At 33.5% G+C, this 20,447-nt stretch overlaps 2 protein-coding genes across 3 annotated transcripts; one reads left to right on the top strand and one right to left on the bottom strand.

The window, feature by feature from the left end:
* Positions 1–3,959: 3,959 nt before the first annotated feature.
* On the top strand, positions 3,960–16,273 carry FBP7 (F-box protein 7). Of its 2 annotated transcripts, none has more exons than XM_028237065.2 (11): positions 3,960–4,176; positions 4,501–4,587; positions 4,723–4,835; positions 7,304–7,420; positions 7,510–7,606; positions 11,638–11,711; positions 11,881–11,934; positions 12,040–12,141; positions 12,323–12,381; positions 13,844–14,054; positions 15,949–16,273. In XM_028237065.2, exons 1-11 carry the CDS (start codon positions 4,167–4,169, stop codon positions 16,006–16,008), a joined length of 984 nt encoding a protein of 327 aa, XP_028092866.1. In that variant the 5' UTR covers positions 3,960–4,166; the 3' UTR covers positions 16,009–16,273. The 2 variants fall into 2 exon arrangements, with proteins under 2 accessions (XP_028092866.1, XP_028092865.2); XM_028237064.2 differs by having other exon boundaries at positions 3,966–4,176; positions 13,823–14,054.
* A 272-nt stretch (positions 16,274–16,545) lies between these two features.
* On the bottom strand, positions 16,546–19,963 carry LOC114293041 (acetyltransferase At1g77540). Its single transcript, XM_028237061.2, has 2 exons — positions 19,629–19,963; positions 16,546–16,854 (listed from the first exon to the last, which is right to left on the bottom strand). Exons 1-2 carry the CDS (start codon positions 19,887–19,889, stop codon positions 16,783–16,785), a joined length of 333 nt encoding a protein of 110 aa, XP_028092862.1. The 5' UTR covers positions 19,890–19,963; the 3' UTR covers positions 16,546–16,782.
* Positions 19,964–20,447: the final 484 nt, after the last annotated feature.

Genomic DNA, 20,447 nt, shown 5'->3' with positions numbered 1-20,447 from the left:
ACTCAAAATACAACTTTATTTTTAAATCATAATTTTAAAACTCTACCAAACACAACCTTAGTTTTTTTTTATAAGTACTCAACATTTCATAAATTAGTGAGATTTTGTGAAGTATGGAAGGGCCAAAGTAAATATTATATATTTTGGGAGAGGGTAAAATGCTAAATTTTCTTTTAAATATTGAAATTTACATGGGTTAATCCAGATTTTTGTGAAATTTCGGAGGTGGTGCCCTCGCCAGTCTCCCTCTTTGTCTGCCACTGCTTGCACTGACAACTGACAACATAAAAGGGAAGTGATAAGCAGATTTACGCCCCGTTTGGCACGTCAATTTGGACTAATTTAGTCATATAAAATAAATTTGATTATTTTAATTAAATATGATAAAATATTATATTCAAATCATAAATAATTATTTCATTTTTTTTTATAAAAGTTTAAAAAGTCAAAAAATTTATCCCAAACAAGACTTTTTAACCTCAGGCTAAAAAAGTCAAAAAATCAACTTACATTCCAAATGATGCCCTTAATTTTGGGAGAGAAATAAAAAACAAAGTAAAAGTTTTGTAGGAATATTATAATTTAGTGTAATTTTAAAAAAATAATTATAAATACATGAAAAAACTTGTGTTTTTAATTATTAAAATTGACCAAGTTTACCATTAATTTATAATTATCTTTTTACAATTACCTGCTATGTAATTTTCCCAAGTTTTTTTCATTTTTTTTAAATTCAAAATTAAAAAAAAGAGGGGATAAAAACTTTGGGCTGGCCCAATTCTGTGTGCCTATTGACAAATGACAACTATATGAAGGACTAATTAGCCCAATTTTTGTTTTTGTTTTTGTTTTTTTTTTTTTTTGATCTGACTAATTAGCCCTAATGAACATTCTTCATCCTCACCTCTTTTTTTTGACCTTTTCAATAAAATTCTGTTGTCGTTGATCAAAAAAATAAATAAATGAACAAAACTTTGAAATTTGAATTTTTTTTTTATTTTTTTTAAAGATTTTTTAGAACAAGCGGAAATTTGAAACTTGAATTGCACTTGAGAACACATGATGGTATCATTTATATTTTTCCAATTTCAAAAGTAAATAGGGGATAGCAAGGCAGGTTTTGGTATTTCTTCTTAGGGCATGGCTTTTGTCCAGTCCTTAATCGGATTGGATCGTATTATTGGGCTAGTGGAGACCCACCACGGATTCCGTTTTGATAATCTGAACTGTTAATGTGTAGAACTCGTCGAGCACTATATGTCTGTAAAAAATTACGTTAATTAGATATCGATAGCTATGTGATCAAATCAATTTTGTATTAAAAAAAAATAGACGGTGAATAAATTAACGGTTGACAAAAATCTGTTTTGATCACATAGCTATCGATATCCGATCAACGTAATTTTTTACAGGCATATAATACTCGACGAGTTCTATACATTGAACAGTTCAGATTATCAAAACGGAACCTGTGGTAGGCCTCCACAAGCCTAACAGCACGGTCCAGTCCAATTAAGGACTGGACAGAAGCCATTCCCTTATTGGGCACCTTATGCACAACTTAAAAATTTTATAATTTTTTTTTTTTTTTAATAATTCAGATGAAGCAATCGATATGGGCGGAATCAAGACTCCAGCATCGGAGGCAAGAAGGAAAGTGTGGAGCCACTCTCAGAGGATAGGACTTGATTTAAATCGTTTAAATAATTATTAAAGTATTATTCAATGTAGATTAATTAGACCAATGATTGTTTTATTACGTTTCTCATAATCCCATATAGTTTTGTGGTTATTTTTTTTAATATTTTTCTATCTACATATTTGTGTTTAATATAATGGTCTTATTTGATATAATTTTTTTGAGCTACTTATAATATTTTTTATTTTAGTAATTCATATCAGAGTGTTTTGTGTAATCTTTATTTATAATTTATGCACTAAGAATAATTTAAATAAATTAAAAATTTTAATTACCCAAAAGTCGGAAGTTTATTTTTTGTTTTTTGTTTTTTTTTTTTTTTTTTTTGGGGGGGGGGGGGGGGGTGTTGGGTTTTGGTACACATTATATACAAATTTTTGGCTAAATGTTGTTGGGCTTGAGGAAGTATGTTTGGCATGAAGCATACAACAAAATTTTCAGGACATTTATAATGAGAAAATAAAGATCATGTATGGACTACAATGCAATGCTGTTCATTTTGGGCTGTAATGGGCTCAACCAAGGGCAACAGGCCTGGGCCTAAACTTTTTATTTTATTTAATTGAGCCTGGGCGTACTTAATTTTACATGGTTTCCATTTGGAGGCAGTGAAATATACCCGACTCGTACGGGTCGGCCAAGATCATTTTTCGGATTTGAGCTTTGGGATCCTCTGACTCTATCCTCCGACCCCAACCCTGACCCTTTTTTTTTTTTTTTTCCGAAAAAAAAGGGGCAAAATTGGCCTTACCACACAAACAAAAAAGAAAAAGAAAAAGAAATTACCCCATAAGCAAAAATAGTAATAATAAATTTACCTTTATTTATAATTTGTTCTCAACTTGATTTTGAGAGACACAAATCTCAGATAAAAAAGAGCAACTATATACTCACATTCTAATATTAGTAGTGAAAGGCTAAAGATAAATACATAAGTGTGAGGGATTAATAATAGATCATGAACATATGTATAGGGATTATACTAATACATCATATTAATACATACTACATGTTTCATTTGGACTATGATGATCAAAAAGTTATGAATAAAATAAATTATAATTTGGTCTACAGACATATCACATAGTGCATCAATATCATTTCAATTGGTTAAGTCTCTTATTAGTAAAGTTGTAACAGACAATACTGTTCATTCGTCAGACCATCTATCAATCAATATGTTGTTAAAAAAGTCAACTGACTTTCATCTTAAACTATCGAATAACTTGACTGAATATAAAGTTATAAATCAACATTATATTTTTCAATAAAGACTAAGTTTGATAAAATAAAATAAAATAAAAAATTATTGAATAAAAAATTATACAAGTTTTCTCTATATTGCAAAGCACCTCTTCGTTTACTTCTATCTAGTTTTTTACTTGTGCTATATGTATGATTTTTATCTATCCCACTAGGCAGCTCGAAATAGTCGAGGCTCGAGAACTCACTCTTCTATTGTGCTTAATTTCCACACTTTTCCCCTCTCTCTCTCTCTCTCTCTCTCTCTCTCTCTCTCTCTCTCTCTCTCTCTCTCTCTCTCTCTCTCTCTCTCCCATTTCCCTCCTTCCTTTGTTTCTTTTTTTCTTCTTCTTCTTCAGACTCACTCCACCACTACAACATCAACTCCCATCTCAAATCTCATATTCTACAAATACCTCATCAAAACTTTATCATTCTCTGAATCCCAACCAAACCCAAAATCAAAATCCAAATCCAAAATCAATCCCAAAATCAAAACCAAACCTACATAATCAACATTAAAAAAAATCAAAACCCAAAATCAGAACCAAGCCCACATAATCAAAATCAAACCAAACTCAAAATCAACCCACATAATCAAAATTACCAAACCCAAAATCAAGATCTAGCTTTGCCCTCTCCGTTCATGGCGGTGGGTTGGGTTGTGGTGGTTCGAGTGGTTCGCAATCATTGTCCATGGTGGCGGGTCAGGTTGTGGTGATCTTTGTCCATGGCCCTCTCTCTTTGTTGTCTTCTCCTCTCTTCTTCCTTCTCTCTTTCTCTCACCTCTCTCACTTCACTATTTCTCTCGAACCAGATTCAACGTAAAGGGAAAGGAAAAAAAATTGTGCCAAAACGACATCATTTTGGTACTCAAGACATTCGAGCCTCTCCAATTTTGAGCTACCAAACAATTTTTGGTTTTTATTTAAAATTTTATTTTATGATAAAGAGTCATAGTAATGAATATTTTTTTTTATAAAATTTATAAATTATATAATTATTGCCAAAATCACCTAATTAACTTCTCTCTCCAACCACATAATTGCCCGAAGTGGGGGCCCTCATCAGTTTATTGATCCGAGTCAGTGAGTCGGTCTTCGGTTAGTTTTCCGATTTTCCTCCCTTGCGTTTCTATTTCCCTAATTTGTCCCAGGAAAATGTTCGAGAAACGAAGATTCGCGCCAGTTCTTCTCTGAGGAAGAACCACCATCGCGATATCCTCATGACTTCAGGTAGGTTTTCTAGTTCCTACAATTACTTTGATTCCCCTCAAATGCACCTCTGTTTCAATGCAAATATTTCTCGAAATTAAGATTTTCCTTTTATTATGTTCACGAATTTGATCGATTCTTTGGATTGTACCATCTGGGCACTGACCAAATGGTCAATATTTACTGTAATTTAATCTGGGTTTTTATATTTTCCGAAAGTCAAATTCATTCAATTCTATAGTGTTTTTTTTTTTCCTTTTAATGTTTGGCGTTTTTTTTTTTTTTTTTTTTATGTGGTATGTGTTAATTTAATTCATACTGAATCAATGTTTATGATTGTTTCAGATTTTGCTTTGAAAATTCCAGCGGAGCTTGAAGCAGCTTCGCGGCTGAGGACTGCACAGTTCTTTGTAACACAAAGGCCATGGCTTGGTAAAGTTTCTATACCAGGCCCCCTTTTTTTACGTTCTCATTTAGCTGATGCAATGAGGATTTTCTTTGTTATAGGCTTAGTTATTCTTTGAGAAAGTAAATAGTTTTGAATTTTCATTATCTTTTAAATCCCAGATCTTTATGGAGTTCATGTAAGACCAGTCCCTCCTTTTGGGAGTGCAAGCAGTAAACCATTTGTTGATCCAGCACTTATACATCGATCCTTGCCGGATGAGCTACTTTCGGAGGTGCATCTTTTCTAAACGTTTGACCAGTTAAATTTTGTCTTAATGATTTTTCACAAAGAGAAAAAATTGCTGTGATGGAGTTGCTTTTCATTCCTATGGTGAATTTTGTTTCTTAAATGTAATATTTCTGCATTTTATCTTCAGAAAAATGTGCATAATTAACAATTAAGCTCAATACCACTAGAATTACTGCTTTTGATTTGTATTTTTCATTTTGCTTATATATATGTTAATATATGAATATGTGGACGTATGTATGTATGTATGGAAAGCTGTATTTTCTACGGCCTAGTAGTTGCATAGTTCCTTCTAATTCAAATTTGCTAAACATTTGGTAAGCACTGTCATTTATTAGTGGCCATTTCCCAACTTGAGATACAAAATTAGTTTTCCAAGTGGTTCACTTTTTGATGTAGAATGGAATTGGAAACTTAAGGTATTTACTTGGTACAATGGGGGTAGACACAATTAGAAATTTGGAGCTCTATGTCAATATGTGTGTGTGGACAATTTTGTGGCAAGGGTGTGAGAATGAATTGGTTACGTTCTGAGAGCACCAATTCCCTTGAGTTTGTTCATGGACCTTGAACTTAGTGCTTCATTTAGGCAATTGGTGAATGCAAGGAAGAGCCCTTCGTCTTTGTTTTTTTCTTTTCCTTGAAGAACATAACATAATAATTCAACCAAGTATTTTTGGATAGAGTGGGAGAAGGGAATTAAAGGAACTAAGTTACCAGTTCAAAATGAGCTGGCTGAGTTCTAATTTATTGTAAGATTAAGTGAACTGCATGAAAAGTAAAGATTATTTACAGTAAGGATATACAAAGGAAATATTGGACTGATGGAACTAGATTAATTTACACCAATCACATAGAGGGACAATAAGTGGACAAGCTCCTTAACTTAAGCGAAGTTAACAACCGGACAAACCTCCAGTAGCCCTTTGGATAGAGTAAGATTAAGCGAAGTTGCTTAACTTAATTTTGAACTAACTTAGTGTACTTACTTATCCTATTGAACACAAATCAGTCGTTTAATAATTAAGTCCTCATCTCAAGTTTAAAAGGATCGAAGGGGAAGTTGCATTTTTGTAAGTAATTTTTGTAATTTACATTTCATTAGTGTCCAAGTTGCGAGGCTGTTTAGTTTTGAGTAGCGAATTGCATATTGGTATGCACGTTTCAAAATATGGTACATTTTCGTTCTAAAATGGTAAATTTAATGATCTGTAGCAATCCCTAAAGTTTTTTCTAATATATATCCTTAAATGTTACCTTAGGAGGAAAAAAATCAAATATAATGAATTAAAATCTAAGGTGACTTTAAGTTTTGACAAGACAAAAACTTCAAAAATGAAAAATATATATTATTGGATGTCTAATAGTTAAAAGAAAATTACTCTAGAAGTACTTAAATTCTTAAGTGTAATACATACAAGTCTACCCCTATCGTATCACATTTTAGAACATGTGGCGTTTCACGTTCCCGTTTCACGTACCGAAATGATCCACATTCCAGTTAACATAGGTTTGGAAGTAGTTGAGTCTTAATTATTTTAAGAAAATTCTATGCAGTTTTTCATCTTGTGTTTTTTGCAGTTTCTTTGCATCGACCTTTTTTAATTTGTAAATATTACATTATACCTTTACATTCTCGAGATTCTTTTGCCAAATCAGCATTACATAGGATTTTAAAATTATGTGGGAACATGGTGATGGCTGTAGAATAAGGAGCTGTAAACCCTAAATAAGATGAAGGTCATTGCTTAATCAAAGTTGTTGTAGGTAGAGCTTGATGGCTGAAAAAGGATTCAGGTCCTGTATATTTGGAAACTGATGTCATGATCCTTTTGGTCTATTATTGAGGGATTTCAACTCCTGAAATTATGGTTTTTTTTTTTTTTTTGAAATTTGATTTTGAAATATGGAGAAAAAAATGAGGCGTTCAAGATTAAGAGACATTTGCCTTGGTGGCTTTATTTATTTAAAGTATAAAAATAAAGGAGAATCTGAGCCATATCGTTAATTTTGTAAATTTCAATGCCTGGTGCTTTTGTCTGACTCTAATACACTCCTATCTGTACAAAGTAGCTTTAGGTCAACATATGCATTTATCCACTTTTGTATAGCATATGGATAGGATATTAGCAGCTCATGGCAGCACTAGTTCTTGTTGAAACTACAAAGACCATAGGGGCATTGACTTTATTTAAATATTGTCTAGTTCTCTAAGTTGGTCTTTCAGTACCCACCCAAAAAAAGTTGGTTTTTGAGGAATACTTTTGTTTTTTGGGTCATAATCAACGCTTCATGTTGTGATCGTTTTAGCTTAACATTTAGGTTACAGTCTAATGAATTACACTAATTTAACTAAGTGATAAAGAAGCTTCTACTTTGGAGTTTTTAATTGGCTTATCTTGTATATAAATCAGGAAGTTTTATTAATTTGTCACGATTATTCATGTGCAGATATTTGCAAAAATGACTCCATATAACTTGGGGAGGGCAGCTTGTGTATGTCGAAAATGGAGATATACGATCCGTAACCCTGTGTATTGGCGCATTGCATGCTTGAAGGCTTGGCAGGTAGATCCAATATCCATTAGGATATCTCATTAGACGTGCATCAGTGTTTGTAAAGTCTCAAAGCCTAACCCTGTCTTTTTCTTATGAAGATCTCTGGAGTGGTGGAAAATTACAAGATTTTACAGTCAAAATATGATGGTTCATGGAGGAAAATGTGGCTTTTAAGACCAAGGGTCCGTACTGATGGTAAGATGTATCTGCATACTAACTTTCTAGTGTTGAGGTTTGGTTTGATACATGTTTCCACTTTATTTACCTGTAACTCAATGTATGTATGTGTTTATGTTCTTTTTAATATGCTTCCATGCTGCTGTGATTTCCTTCCCTTTTTTTTGAACCCTGATTTCCTTCCCTTGAAACTTCTTGTCTTATTATATATGCTTTTAGGAAAACTATGTAGTATTTCTTTTAATTTTTTAGTTAGTCTTTTTCTTTTAACAAAAAATATTCTACTGTATTTCTTCTGTTTTTCAATGAGGATAGTTCCAGGTCATAATCCTTTGGATCCATATGTTGAATTTGTATAATGGAAAAGGACCTGGCGTGTACACCTGGAAAGTCTATGGGCTTATACTGGAATTGCCTATGGAATCATTTCCATGTTTCAAATTTTTTTCCCTATCCTCTTTAAGTTCTCTATACTATTTGGTAAACAATTTTTAAATGCAATTGAAAGTATGTGATGACATCATATCTTGAGTATAGTTTAGTTTCTATTTTTGAAATTTATAAATGATTAGTTTTTAGAGGTTAATTGAACTGAAGTTTTTAGCTTCAAGGTATCATGATGCTAATCACTATGTTTAGTTAGTTGCACAAAGCGGGAGTGGAGGCGGGAGCGGGAGCGGGGGAGCATGAGCCGATAGAAGTTTCTTAGGTTGGGAGCGCCTCGGGGAGCGCTTATATATATATATATATATATATGTATATTATGCATATATAAATAAAATTAATTCAAAAATTTTGGAGTGGTTTTATTTAAATATATTAAATTTGATGACTTACATTGCTACACAAAAATATAATAGAATCCCATTAGAAAATTCATCACTAATACAAAATATCATTAATTTTTAATCATCTAATCAAATAAAAAGACTTGACAATATATAACCTTATTTATTATATGTAAAATTTAAAAATATATATTATTTATTTATTTATTTTTAAATTTTATTCATTTACTTGAATATCAAATTTTATTTACAAATTAATTTTTTCTTACAAAAAAAAAAAAATTATTTTATGTATGTTTAAGTTGAAAAAATAAGAATATTCAAAAAAAATAGAAAAAAAAAAAGAAAAAGATGAAAGGAAAAAGAAAGGGGTTTTTTTTGTTAATATATATATAATAAGGAATTAGGGACATCAAACGAATAGAACAGAGGAGAGAAGAGAAGAGAGAGAGAGAGAGAGACGATTGCTCAGAAAGAAGAGAGACAGACCATCGTGCAGAGTTGATGAGTTCAACACAAGCGAGAGACAAAGTCGAAAGCGAGAGAGAGACGATCGCGCTGACTCATGGAGAGAGATGAACAGAAGAAGAAGAAAAATAAAGAACGAAGAAGAATAACAGATTAGGGCTTCAACAGGTTCTTCTTCACCCTTTCTCTTTCTATTTCTCTCTCTCTGTCTATCTCTCTCTCTCTCTATATATATATATTCAATTAGTTAGGTTTTTTATCTCTCTGTATTCGAGTTAGGGTTTCTCTCTGCATATTTAGCGAGTTAGGGTGTATCTCTCTGTTTTGCTTTTCTTTTCCACCAACGATTCCATCTTGGACAGGATCGCGTTTCTCTCTCTACAGAAACGCAATTCTTACACGTTTTTTCTAAGAAACGCGGAATCGCGCTTCTTACGAAGATTCGTCACCTGGTTGAACGAATCCTGCAACTAAGGTTTAGTTCCATTTTTTTGAATTATTTTTCCAAAAAGTGATTTGAAAACTCTATTTTGAAAAAGTATCTTTGTTTGGTTTTCAAAAAAATGCATTTTTGCAAATTCATTTATATGTATGAAAACATAATTTGGTATATATTCATTTAGGGGTACATATCCTACCATTAAATGTGTGACTTTATCATAAAATTTTCACTCATTTCAACCATAAAAAACATAATTTTTTTACAAATTGGCATTAAAATACTTCTTACATAGAATTAAATTTTCATAAATGTTATACAGACAATTTATTTTATCACAAAATATCATTACATTAATACAAACATGTGTAACATCGTTAGAAATTGGCATAAGAAAATGTCCAAATTTTTTGTATTTGATATTGCAAAAGTTTGTAAGTTGGTTACGATTTTTTTTTTATTGCCAATTTGTAAAAGAATTACGTTGTCTGTGGTTGAAATGAGTAAAAATTTTATGATAAAGTCACACATTTAATGGTAGGATGTGTACCCATAAATGGATACGTATATAAAACTAGCATGGGAGTATTTTTTTGATGTGACATTTTTTTTAAAAACATTATCTCTCCTTAAATTGGAGGGAAACTTGAATTTGCAATAATGCATTTTTTTGAAAACCAAACAAAGATCCTTTTTCAAAATAGAGCTTTCAAATCACTTTTTGGAAAAACAATTTTAAAAAATGGAACCAAACATAGTGAATAGTATCCTTGCCTAGAGTTGACAAACTTAACCCAAAACCGTGAACCCACCCAGTTTTATCTGTTTGAAACCTGTTTAAACCTGTTCAAATCCATAAATGTGTTGTAAATGAGTTGCATCTAGTGAACCCATTTAAATGGGTTGGACATAGGTACCCTTTTGGGTTTGGGTAAAAGACAGCAGCAACAAAGCAAGGAACCCACCATCCATTGGACAAAGACTTTAATAAAGTAAACGAGCTGGTCGGGTTGATTTGTCTAACCCATACCCACTTCAACCCAACCACCTTTAAACGATTTATTAAATGGGTTGGGTGGGGTGGGGGGGTGGGTTTGGGTTGGATTGCTTTAATGCATAACCCGTTTTGACCCTGCTCAAATCTGCCAAACCTGTCCATTTGCCACCTGTACTTGCATGATATGAAAGATGTTTAAGGACACTGTCCTCTATATGGCCACATTTTAACTAAAAATAGAGTAGATTACATAACCTTTTTGAGGTCAAAAAAGTTATACCCAAACAAAGTGAAGTACTCTCGAACAGTCTCTTAATGATAAATACTTTGAAGAAGCAAAGAAATAGTCATATACAGAATCAAGAATTATGAAGAGGGGGACAAATTGTTTGGGTAATGGTTGCCTGCCTGGCCTGGGGGTGAGGTTGGTGGTGGTGGTGGTGGTGGTGATGGGACTAAGGAAGAAGGAACATTGAGAATTCATAGTAACTTCTTAGTGTTCAAGTAAAGTATTGCATGGAGAGAAAACTAATATTTATAGGGGTATAATCGGTTTGGTATGGTCGGGGTACAGGGTAAAATTCCCATCAAACTGAATCTGTCAGTTTTATGCATAAGAGCACCAAACCAACCAAACATATTTGAGGTTGTTAATTAATGCTATTCAAATTTGATATTATTTTACTTAAGTATGGTAACACTAAATGCTATTAATCAAACTTTACTATAAATAAAACTTTGGAGGGATGCTCTATCTTCAAGAGGCTTTGAGATAAATTGGACTAGAATAGATATGTAACGCCAAATATAATCTTTGAAAGACTAGGGAAAAAGTAGGATGGTGAAAATTAGGAGGCAGGTGATCATTTTTGTCTCATAGGTTTGGTTATTCATAGAGGATGTGACTTGGCGTGATGACTAGTCCTATTTGTCCCCAACGTTATAATGTGGATTTGAGTAATGAGAATCAGACTACCTACTGTCTCTTCCAGATCCTTTTGTAACCAGGAGCCTTGTATTATTCATTTGGAGGTAGAGATTAGAGAGGATGTTGCTTGTAGAATTGGAAGCAATATCTCTTAAGTGGAGAGTTCTTCAGGAGCATTATATGATCAATATGTACCTTGGAAGTTGAAAGAAAATTTCTTTGATACTAGTTTTGGTGCCTGAAACAATGTCTAAAAGGCATACTTGGGTATACTCTCATTGAGAAATGAAATGCAAAAAGTTGGTGCCTCACTAGTACATACATATCTTTATGCCAAATCCAGACTTTTTGTTCCCAACTATTTAATTTCAGTTTTCTTAATTTCCCAGAATTTTCTTAGTGCTGAAGTTTTGTTTTTTTATGAATCAGGGCTTTACGTCAGCAGAAACACCTACATTCGTGCTGGAGTTGCTGAATGGAAAATTACCAATCCAGTCCATGTGGTATGTTTCTATTTTGTTTCTATTATAGCATGGCATGTAAATTCATCTGAAGTTTCCATTTCATTCAAAAAAGTGTAGTAGTCCCATGAAGATTTTGGCATTGGCTGGTGAATCTATATTCCAGTTCTCATTTTCAGTACTATTCTAAATTTATTTTCTTATATTGCAGGTTTGTTATTTTCGTTATTTGAGATTTTATCCTTCTGGGAGGTTTCTTTATAAGGTTATTTTCTCAACTGGGTTACTGCATACAATACTAGTAACAAAGAGACATGTTTTGCTGCTATACTAGTCACTAAAATATTCGTGGTTGGTCTGTAATTATTAGAATTCGTCACAAAAAGTGAAGGACGTTGCAAGGTGCATGAACTTCCGTGCATCTAAAATTGACTGTGTTCATTCTGGCAATTACACATTGTCTGATGACAAGGTCAGGTTCTATCACTTGCCAAATCTTCAATTCTTCTTATCCCATTATACAAGATATGTTTTCCTTCATGTTTCATGGTATTTCATCAAATTTGAGAATTCAAGCAACACTTTTTGTTCAACAAGCATTTCCGTGTCCTACAAAACTGTGTTTCAATTAAAAGCCGCCCTTACATTTGCAGGTTGAAGCTGCCTTCTTGTACCCAGGCTTGCGTCCCACTGCATGGAGGATCCGTTTAAGGTATTTTAGATGGGTTGGTTCATTCATTTAAAGAACTCTCTCTCTCTCTCTCTCTCTCTCTCTCTCTCTCTCTCTCAGTAACAAGTAATTACTGCCTTCGTTACTCAAGCTAAAGAGATAAAAGTTGTAGAAACTAAAATCTTCTTAATACTTGTGGTGAATGCTAGTGGGCCAATTTTTTTTTATTATTATTTTATTTTTGGGTGGGGGGGATAACGGGTGCAATTATCTGCCTCCTTTTTTAATATATTCACTAAAATTTATTATTGCCAAAAGTTAGCTTCATTTTATGTTCCTTTGGAAAAATTGAAACCTTTCTCATTGATTGTATTCTTTAGATGGATGGGCTGTTGCCCTTAAACTTGAGCATTTTTGAAATGAAGAGAGTGCCCCCAAGTACTCAATCAAACATCAGAGTTTGTATTTTTGAATAGGTATAGTACATATTCATTGGTCAGGTTAGAGCAGAAACATAATTTTTGAACGAGCTCATAATCCCTTGAAATTTGGTAATTTGATTGGAAACGACATTTTAAATCAGACTATCAGATGTGAAAGATTTTGAGGTTGTCCAAAAATTATGGTTCTGCCCTCTCCCACACATCTTCCCTCTCCCTTCCTCCCTCGTCTCCTGTTCCCTTGGCACAACACAGGTTGCGTAGACAAGTAGGAAATGATTTTTCTACTAAAGCCAACAAGCTGACACTTTTTTTTCCCTTCAATATATGACAATGCTCATAGGAAAAATTATAATCGTTATTGTGAAAAATGTCAAAGGGAAAATTATTGCTAAGGGGGGGGATAACGGGTGCAATTATCTGCCTCCTTTTTTAATATATTCACCAAAATTTATTATTGCCAAAAGTTAGCTTCATTTTATGTTCCTTTGGAAAAATTGAAACCTTTCTCATTGATTGTATTCTTTAGATGGATGGGCTGTTGCCCTTAAACTTGAGCATTTTTGAAATGAAGAGAGTGCCCCCAAGTACTCAATCAAACATCAGAGTTTGTATTTTTGTATAGGTATAGTACATATTCATTGGTCAGGTTAGAGCAGAAACATAATTTTTGAACGAGCTCATAATCCCTTGAAATTTGGTAATTCGATTGGAAACGACATTTTAAATCAGACTATCAGATGTGAAAGATTTTGAGGTTGTCCAAAAATTACGGTTCTGCCCTCTCCCACACATCTTCCCTCTCCCTTCCTCCCTCGTCTCCTGTTCCCTTGGCACAACACAGGTTGCGTAGACAAGTAGGAAATGATTTTTCTACTAAAGCCAACAAGCTGACACTTTTTTTTCCCTTCAATATATGACAATGCTCATAGGAAAAATTATAATCGTTATTGTGAAAAATGTCAAAGGGAAAATTATTGCTAACTGGGATTTGTAAGTTACATCTTTGGGTTCCTATATAGTGAGCAATGAGCTGTGCTCAGCTCATTGGCTTCTGTAAACAGGTTGAGGGGAACAATAGCAGGGGCTAACAATCGGATGGATTTGGTTTCGCTTGTTACAAGTGGTGTGAATGATGGTGAGGTTTCGAGCCATGATGAAGACATTCTTGGAGTTGTTGAAGGCTGGGAGGAGGACGAAACACACAACCCAGATGTGCCGGCTGTTTCTCACAGGAGGGGTCTAACACCTTTCGTTTTTGTTCCATTTGAAGAGGTATGTTTGTGATTGATCTGGCTTTGCTACACACATTGTGCAGAAGTATTTATTGTTTCTTGAGAATTGAAGTTATGCTCTAATTGGCAGGATGAACTAGTTATTTGTTCATGAATGGTAATTCAATATTGTCAACATATAGGATTTCCTGTTTATACAAAATTGTATTTTTGGACCTTTCAGTGGAATACAATGTGAAGTTGCTAAGTTCCAAAAACAAGTCATAAAATTAGGTACTATGCTAAGAAGCAAGGATGGTTGCACATCTATGACTGTGCTGTGTCATTATCCCTGACACATGTTGAACACTTTTCTAGATGTGTCTCAACATTTTTAATATTTTTAAAAAAGCTAGACATATTTTGAAACACTTGGAGGATACGAGTGTCTATAGCATAGACACGCATTAAACACATTGGGGGATTGACACAAGTTTTAAGAAAATAACTTGGGGGCTATGTTACATGAACTTGAGTACGGGTGTTGGGTGCGGGTATATATCTAGAGGTCGGACTCGTCAAATCATAAATTTAAGGTTACGCGAATTCGGCAAAAAAATATCATATTTTTATATTTTTAATTAAGTATGTGAGATAAAATGGTGTTATATGTAACTTACAGTGTTAAAAAGACATTCCTAGCAATTATACAACAATATGTACATACAATAATAGTGTTGTTATATACAATTATATAAGTAGTGTCCGTTGAAAAGTATCCAACACATATCTCATACCCTTGTCTAAGTGTCAAGTGTCCGACACGGGTGTTTGATATATTTTGAAGAGTCCGTGTAATATAGCTTGGGGGATAACAAATAAAATCTAAACAATGAGAAACCTTTTAATTCTTCCTTTAGGCATTTTTGAAACCCTAAAGTTTAAAACCTACGCCTGCGTTTGGTTGTATTTTGTAAATGTGATTTGAGACTATGAGTTATATTTTGAGTTTGTGTGTTGTAGAATTATGATTTGAGTGTAGAAAATTTGTTTGGTAAAGAGTTTTGAAAATAGTTTTGGAAAAGAGGTTTGATTTGAGTGGGGAATTGTTGATGTGACATTTGATATGTGATACAAAAATTTACAACTCATAACTAAACATACAACTCAAAATTATTTTAAAGCATATAAAAAATTTAAAAATTTTCAGAAAATATTTTTTCCGATTATATAAATCAATTGCAAAAAAAATAAAAATAAAAAAAAAAAAATCACTGTTTCGGACAGCTGGCCGGACGACCGGCCGGACGTCCCGTTCCCTCAAATGCCCCCTCTGCAACAAACAGAATGCTTTGACATATAGACAGAGCTTCCGGCAGAGTTTTGGAAAATTAATTCCAAAACTCTTACCAAACATCATGCTCAAACTCAAGTGTTGAAAACTATTTTCAGAGCACAAACAAACAGAGCCTACATCTTTTTATCTTCTCTCTCTCTCTCTCTCTCTCTCTCTCTCTTTTTTTTCTTTTTTTTTTTTTTTTTTTTTTTTTTTGGGGGGGGGGGGGGGGGGGGGGTTGTTAATAAAACTCTTAAAATTAGATATTAAAACTTCATGTTCACCCATCTTTGGAACATATATAATGTGGAAAAAAATGAATTAATCCTTACTGCTCATAACATAAAAAATGATTTATTTTTTATTTTTATTTTTAAGCACACATATGAATATATTTCTTCTTTTCGTGTCCATCTCACTTCTTTCTTTCTTTTTTTTTTTTTGGTAGTACTCACATCGTGTCTGTTTCATGTAATTATTTCTTCTTTTCTCCCAAACTATTGTCACAACCCTTGAGGGTTCCAAGTTCTTTTGGGTATTAAAAGAATATTTTTAGTTCATATATTGATTGTTGTTCCAAACCTAACATTTTTCTTTTGTATTGTCTTTTATCATGTAGGCGGAAACATCAGTTCTGAACCTACCAGTGGAAAGGATGGATTATTTTGTACCTGGCTGATAACTGCAACCAACCAAAGATCACCAATCTGTAAATACCTATATATATAGATTCCCTTCACTACAATTTTATATTATTGTTGTACAATGTGTTATTCAGCCGATTGGCTTCTTGCCAGTGAACGCAATGTGTGTTCAGCATGGGTTTTTGTTCTGGTGTTCACCTTGTAAAATAGATCATGGATCAGATGGTCTCCGTTGTGAAGTATGAATTGCATTTTTGGTCTGTGCTACCTTTTCGTCTATGAATAAATATAGCTTGCCTAGAATGTTTGTTAATGTTATGTTATCCTTGAAAATGAGGGGGGGGGGGGGGGGGGGTTTGTTCGGTGTTATTCAGTCACAAAGATTTACAGATCAATTGTTGTTTTTGTAATTCTCACACTTCATGGATTCATTATTCGACCTTGAGTACCGTGTCAAAGTATTGAGTTCATGTTTTGAAACTTTTGAGTAATTTTCTGGATGACAGTATCACGCTCTGAATTCAGAAATTTGCAAAACATGAAAAACAAAAAATAAAATTATGCAAACAATGTGAAGGTTCAACAACTCCTGACGATTATTTGCAAGCAAATCAGAAACATAATTCTAGTTTTTCGATTGCAGTATCTCAGCAGAGATGACTCTGTAACAAGCACAGAGGTAAAGAGAAGAACCACCAGTTAAGATTACAAGCATGTCATAAAAGAAAGAGAAGAATCTTCATTAGGTATTATAGTTTATTTCCTTAAAAGCATGCTAACAGGATAACACATGCACAATGCTGAAAGCTTCATATATTAGATTTGAGATCATCCGAGTGCAAAACAGATTTCCACGATGGGTTTCGAGGAAGAAAAGTGTCCTGCCAACCAGTGAAGAAGATATCATCAACCATTGTAAGAATGAACTATCTTGTCACAAAACTTGTGTAACCATTGTAAGAATGAACTATCTTGTCACAAAACTTGTGTACCTCAAAGACAAAAAGTCAACCAGAAAAAAACCAAATTGTTAAAGGTAAAATATCACATCATACACATTAATCAATCATATTTTTCCCTTCCAAACTACTATTCAGCTAAAAAAATCATTCCACACACTAACTGTAATAAAATTTCAAAAAGTCACTAAAACAAGAAGTTAGTAAACGGGCATGGTTTAGATGTGGAACAGGAGTGCAAATACCTGGTACAGTAGCTGCATGCTCACATTATCACACAGTTGGAATGGATCGAGGCATTTCCAACCATGAGTAAGATGACCCACAATTCACAATAAGGTTAAAATGCACTCGCAATATATATATATATATATATACTTCTACGCAATAAAATTGATGATGATCCAAGTAGCACAAACACTTGTAAGGGGTCATATCTGAGCTAAACACATTGGAAACTGACACCTCATGAATACTACTAAAAATGTGCACAATGTTCCTTGGACATGTCCCAATCTGGAAAAAAGGTTTTATAACTTCACCATTTTGCTAGCACTTCTCGGTCATTTTCTGGCAAATGACTGATCTAGTGAATCCCTTAATAGGAAACCTATCCACGATTCTTAGAAATGCAAGTCACTCACCAACTTGTTCTTACAACACTAATAAAAAATGCATCATACACAAGACCAACACAAAGTAAAGTATGCAAAGGACGCTTCTAATGCAAGGAAAAAGCATGATTTCAAAGCTAAACAAAATACAGTAAGAAAGTAATAGAAATAGAAGCATGCTTTGTGTACATGATATTTGTTAGGCTTCATTTTGTTAGGATTAGTCTACCCATGTGATAAATATGGGTCCCATACAATTATTAGGCTTGTTTAAACATGTATTTGGGTTAGGATAGTGGAGTCCGGAATCTATTGGGAAACTAATATGTGTATGATTTGATTACCTAATTGTATGAAACTAAGATTCTCATGGGTAGGCTATTATAAATAGTCATGTGGACTATTGGGTTTTCTTGAGAAAGATTAAGAGAGTGGTGAGAGAAAAAAGTAACAATGTAAGGGGTGAGAAAAAATAATGTATGGGTACGAGGTGAGCAAGGACACAAACTACCCTTAAGCATAGCGTTCGAGGTGTGGGTTTTGAGTGTTTTGGACATCTCACATGTATTCTCTATTGTATTCATGTAGTGGAAGCTCTCTATCCCATGAATGTAGGTGTTTGGACTGAACCACATAAATCTGTGTAATTATTTTTCTCTTTGGAGAGTGCGTGGGTGTGTTTCCGTTTGTGATGGTAGAATGTGGTATAAATCCCAACACATTTCCCCTGCCATAAAATTGCCAATGTAAGATTGTGAAATTTACATTTTCTTGTATAATATGTTTACCACACACATTATGATGTTGCCATGTCTGTATCCTATTTTGCTAAGATTTTCTATGTTAGCGTGTCTTGTTGGACTTGAGAAGAGTCTTTTTAGTCCAAAGTGTCCATATGGAGTGTTTTCCTAATTTATGTTGGTTTTAGTATGGTGTTGATTACTTTTACTCATGTTTGGTTATGTTAAGACTATTTTAAAGCTTTTGGAATTGGTCTTTATAAGTGGTCTTTTGCGGCCAAGAATAGTCTTGATAGTCAAACCTCCATATGTCCCTATTTTGAATTCCTAGCCTGAGCTCCAAAGTGAACATTAAAAAAAGATACAACAGCTCAAATATACCTGAGAGTGCTATGGTACACATTGGTAGCTCTATTCTTAACAGCTTAAGCATTTAGGGCAAGTGGTAATGCAATATTTTCCTTGTAAGGATTCAATTCAATGGACTGGAGTTTAAAGAAATTGAGATCAGATGAAACCCTTCTTCTTTTCCTTGTATTGGGAATGATATGATACAAATTCTCAAAAGTACAGTGTCTCCAATTTTGATCTTGAAAGTGAATGTATTTAAATCAAAACTCAAAATGTTCAGTATTGCTCAATGTAAGGTAGTTTTAGGCTAAAATTGATAAGTAGACTTCCTTCCTTTTCCACTGAATTTAGCTTCAAAGCCTGTATTTTATTTCCTAATGCACTGAAATTATTATTTGTTAATGAACTGATTCTGTAAATTATTAGCTAATGTTTTCACCAATTCATCAATTCATTGACCTAGGATTAACTTGCAAAGCCAACACAAATATCACTCTAATGACAATTGAACTATCTTTTTCTTATACAGGTTATGACAACCACAAACACAAACAAAACACAAACACAAACATGTCGAATTCATGGAGTTCAAAAGAACCAAAATCTAAATAACATAATTCCCCCAGAGAAAAGAGAATCAAGAAATTGAATCATGGGGGAAAAAAAAACCCCCATAATTGCAGTGAGCAAATTAGCACAACCCAGTAAGAAAACCCAGAATTGCAGTGAACAATTGAGTAGAACCCTCAAAGCAAACTTCATATAATATACATGTGTGTGTATATATATATATATATATATAGAGAGAGAGAGAGAGAGAGAGAGAGAGACGAGAAACCCATAAATGCAGTGAGGAAATCAGCAAAACCCACAAAGGAAACCCAGAAATTTTGTGAACAATTGAGTAAAACCCAGAAAGAAAACTTCATATAATATATATAGGTATGTGCGTATAGAGAGAGAGAGAGAGAGAGAGAGAGAGAGTTCTTACGGAGACGTAAGTGCAGGTGGGGAGGACGGACATGGAATGAGAGTGGGCGTGAGTGAAGGCAGAGACGCAGAGATGAGAGGCCAAACCGAGGCCTCTCTTGGAGGAAGGAACGAAAGTATGAAGTATGTCCATGACTTTGCCGCCATCTCTGAGCTGGTACTGTATGTAAGCTTTCTTGTCCTCCGTTTCAAACCTCTGCTGCCTCTCGTTCCAAACTATCTTCGGTACCTCAGCCCCTCCTCCGCTCACCGTTGTTGCCATCTCTCTCTCTCTCTCTCTCTTCCCTCTCTCTCCGAAATTCTCTTATCAAAATCTCAACCCTTGTTAAATTTTTCATCAAATTGGATTTCAAATTTAACTAAAAAATTTAATTTGATAGGAATTAGACCATTTTTAATCCTTTTATCAAATTTAAATTTAATAAAAAAATTATTGAAATGGTACTCTAAATTTTGATTAAATCAATATCAAATGAAGGAATAGTTAAATTTTTCATCATAACCTTTCATCAAATTTTATAGGTTGTTAGGCTGAACATTCTCCCGAACATCTTTTTAGAATTTTCTTTATCTGAATATTAAATTTTACTCATGGTTGGATGTCAGCCGAGACAACCGGACTTGTAATAAGATTTGATGAAAATTTTAAAATAACCATTGAACTGCATTATATCACATCAAATTTTTACTTAAATTTGACGAAAAATTTGATAAAGGATTGAAGATGCTCTTACTCCAATCCATTCATCAAATTTTTATCAAAATCTTTTTTAAAATTTCAATTTTATCTTAAATTTCTCTTTTCATCAAATTTGATTAA

This window comes from Camellia sinensis, chromosome 3, assembly GCF_055761805.1.
Source record: "Camellia sinensis isolate YWXY chromosome 3, ASM5576180v1, whole genome shotgun sequence".
NCBI classification, from domain to species: Eukaryota; Viridiplantae; Streptophyta; class Magnoliopsida; order Ericales; family Theaceae; genus Camellia; species Camellia sinensis.
Note: the sequence above shows the minus strand (reverse complement) of the source record. Positions and strands in the feature narration are given on the sequence as shown.

Coding starts and splice junctions, on each gene's coding strand:
- LOC114293041 (XM_028237061.2), bottom strand. CDS start 19,889: ATGGCAACAACGGTGAGCGGAGGAGGGGCTGAGGTACCGAAGATAGTT. Junction 16,855..19,628: donor CCACCTGCACTTACGTCTCC/GTAAGAACTCTC, acceptor ACTGGTTGGCAG/GACACTTTTCTTCCTCGAAA.
- FBP7 (XM_028237064.2), top strand. Junction 4,836..7,303: donor CGGATGAGCTACTTTCGGAG/GTGCATCTTTTC, acceptor ATTCATGTGCAG/ATATTTGCAAAAATGACTCC. Junction 7,607..11,637: donor ACCAAGGGTCCGTACTGATG/GTAAGATGTATC, acceptor TTTATGAATCAG/GGCTTTACGTCAGCAGAAAC.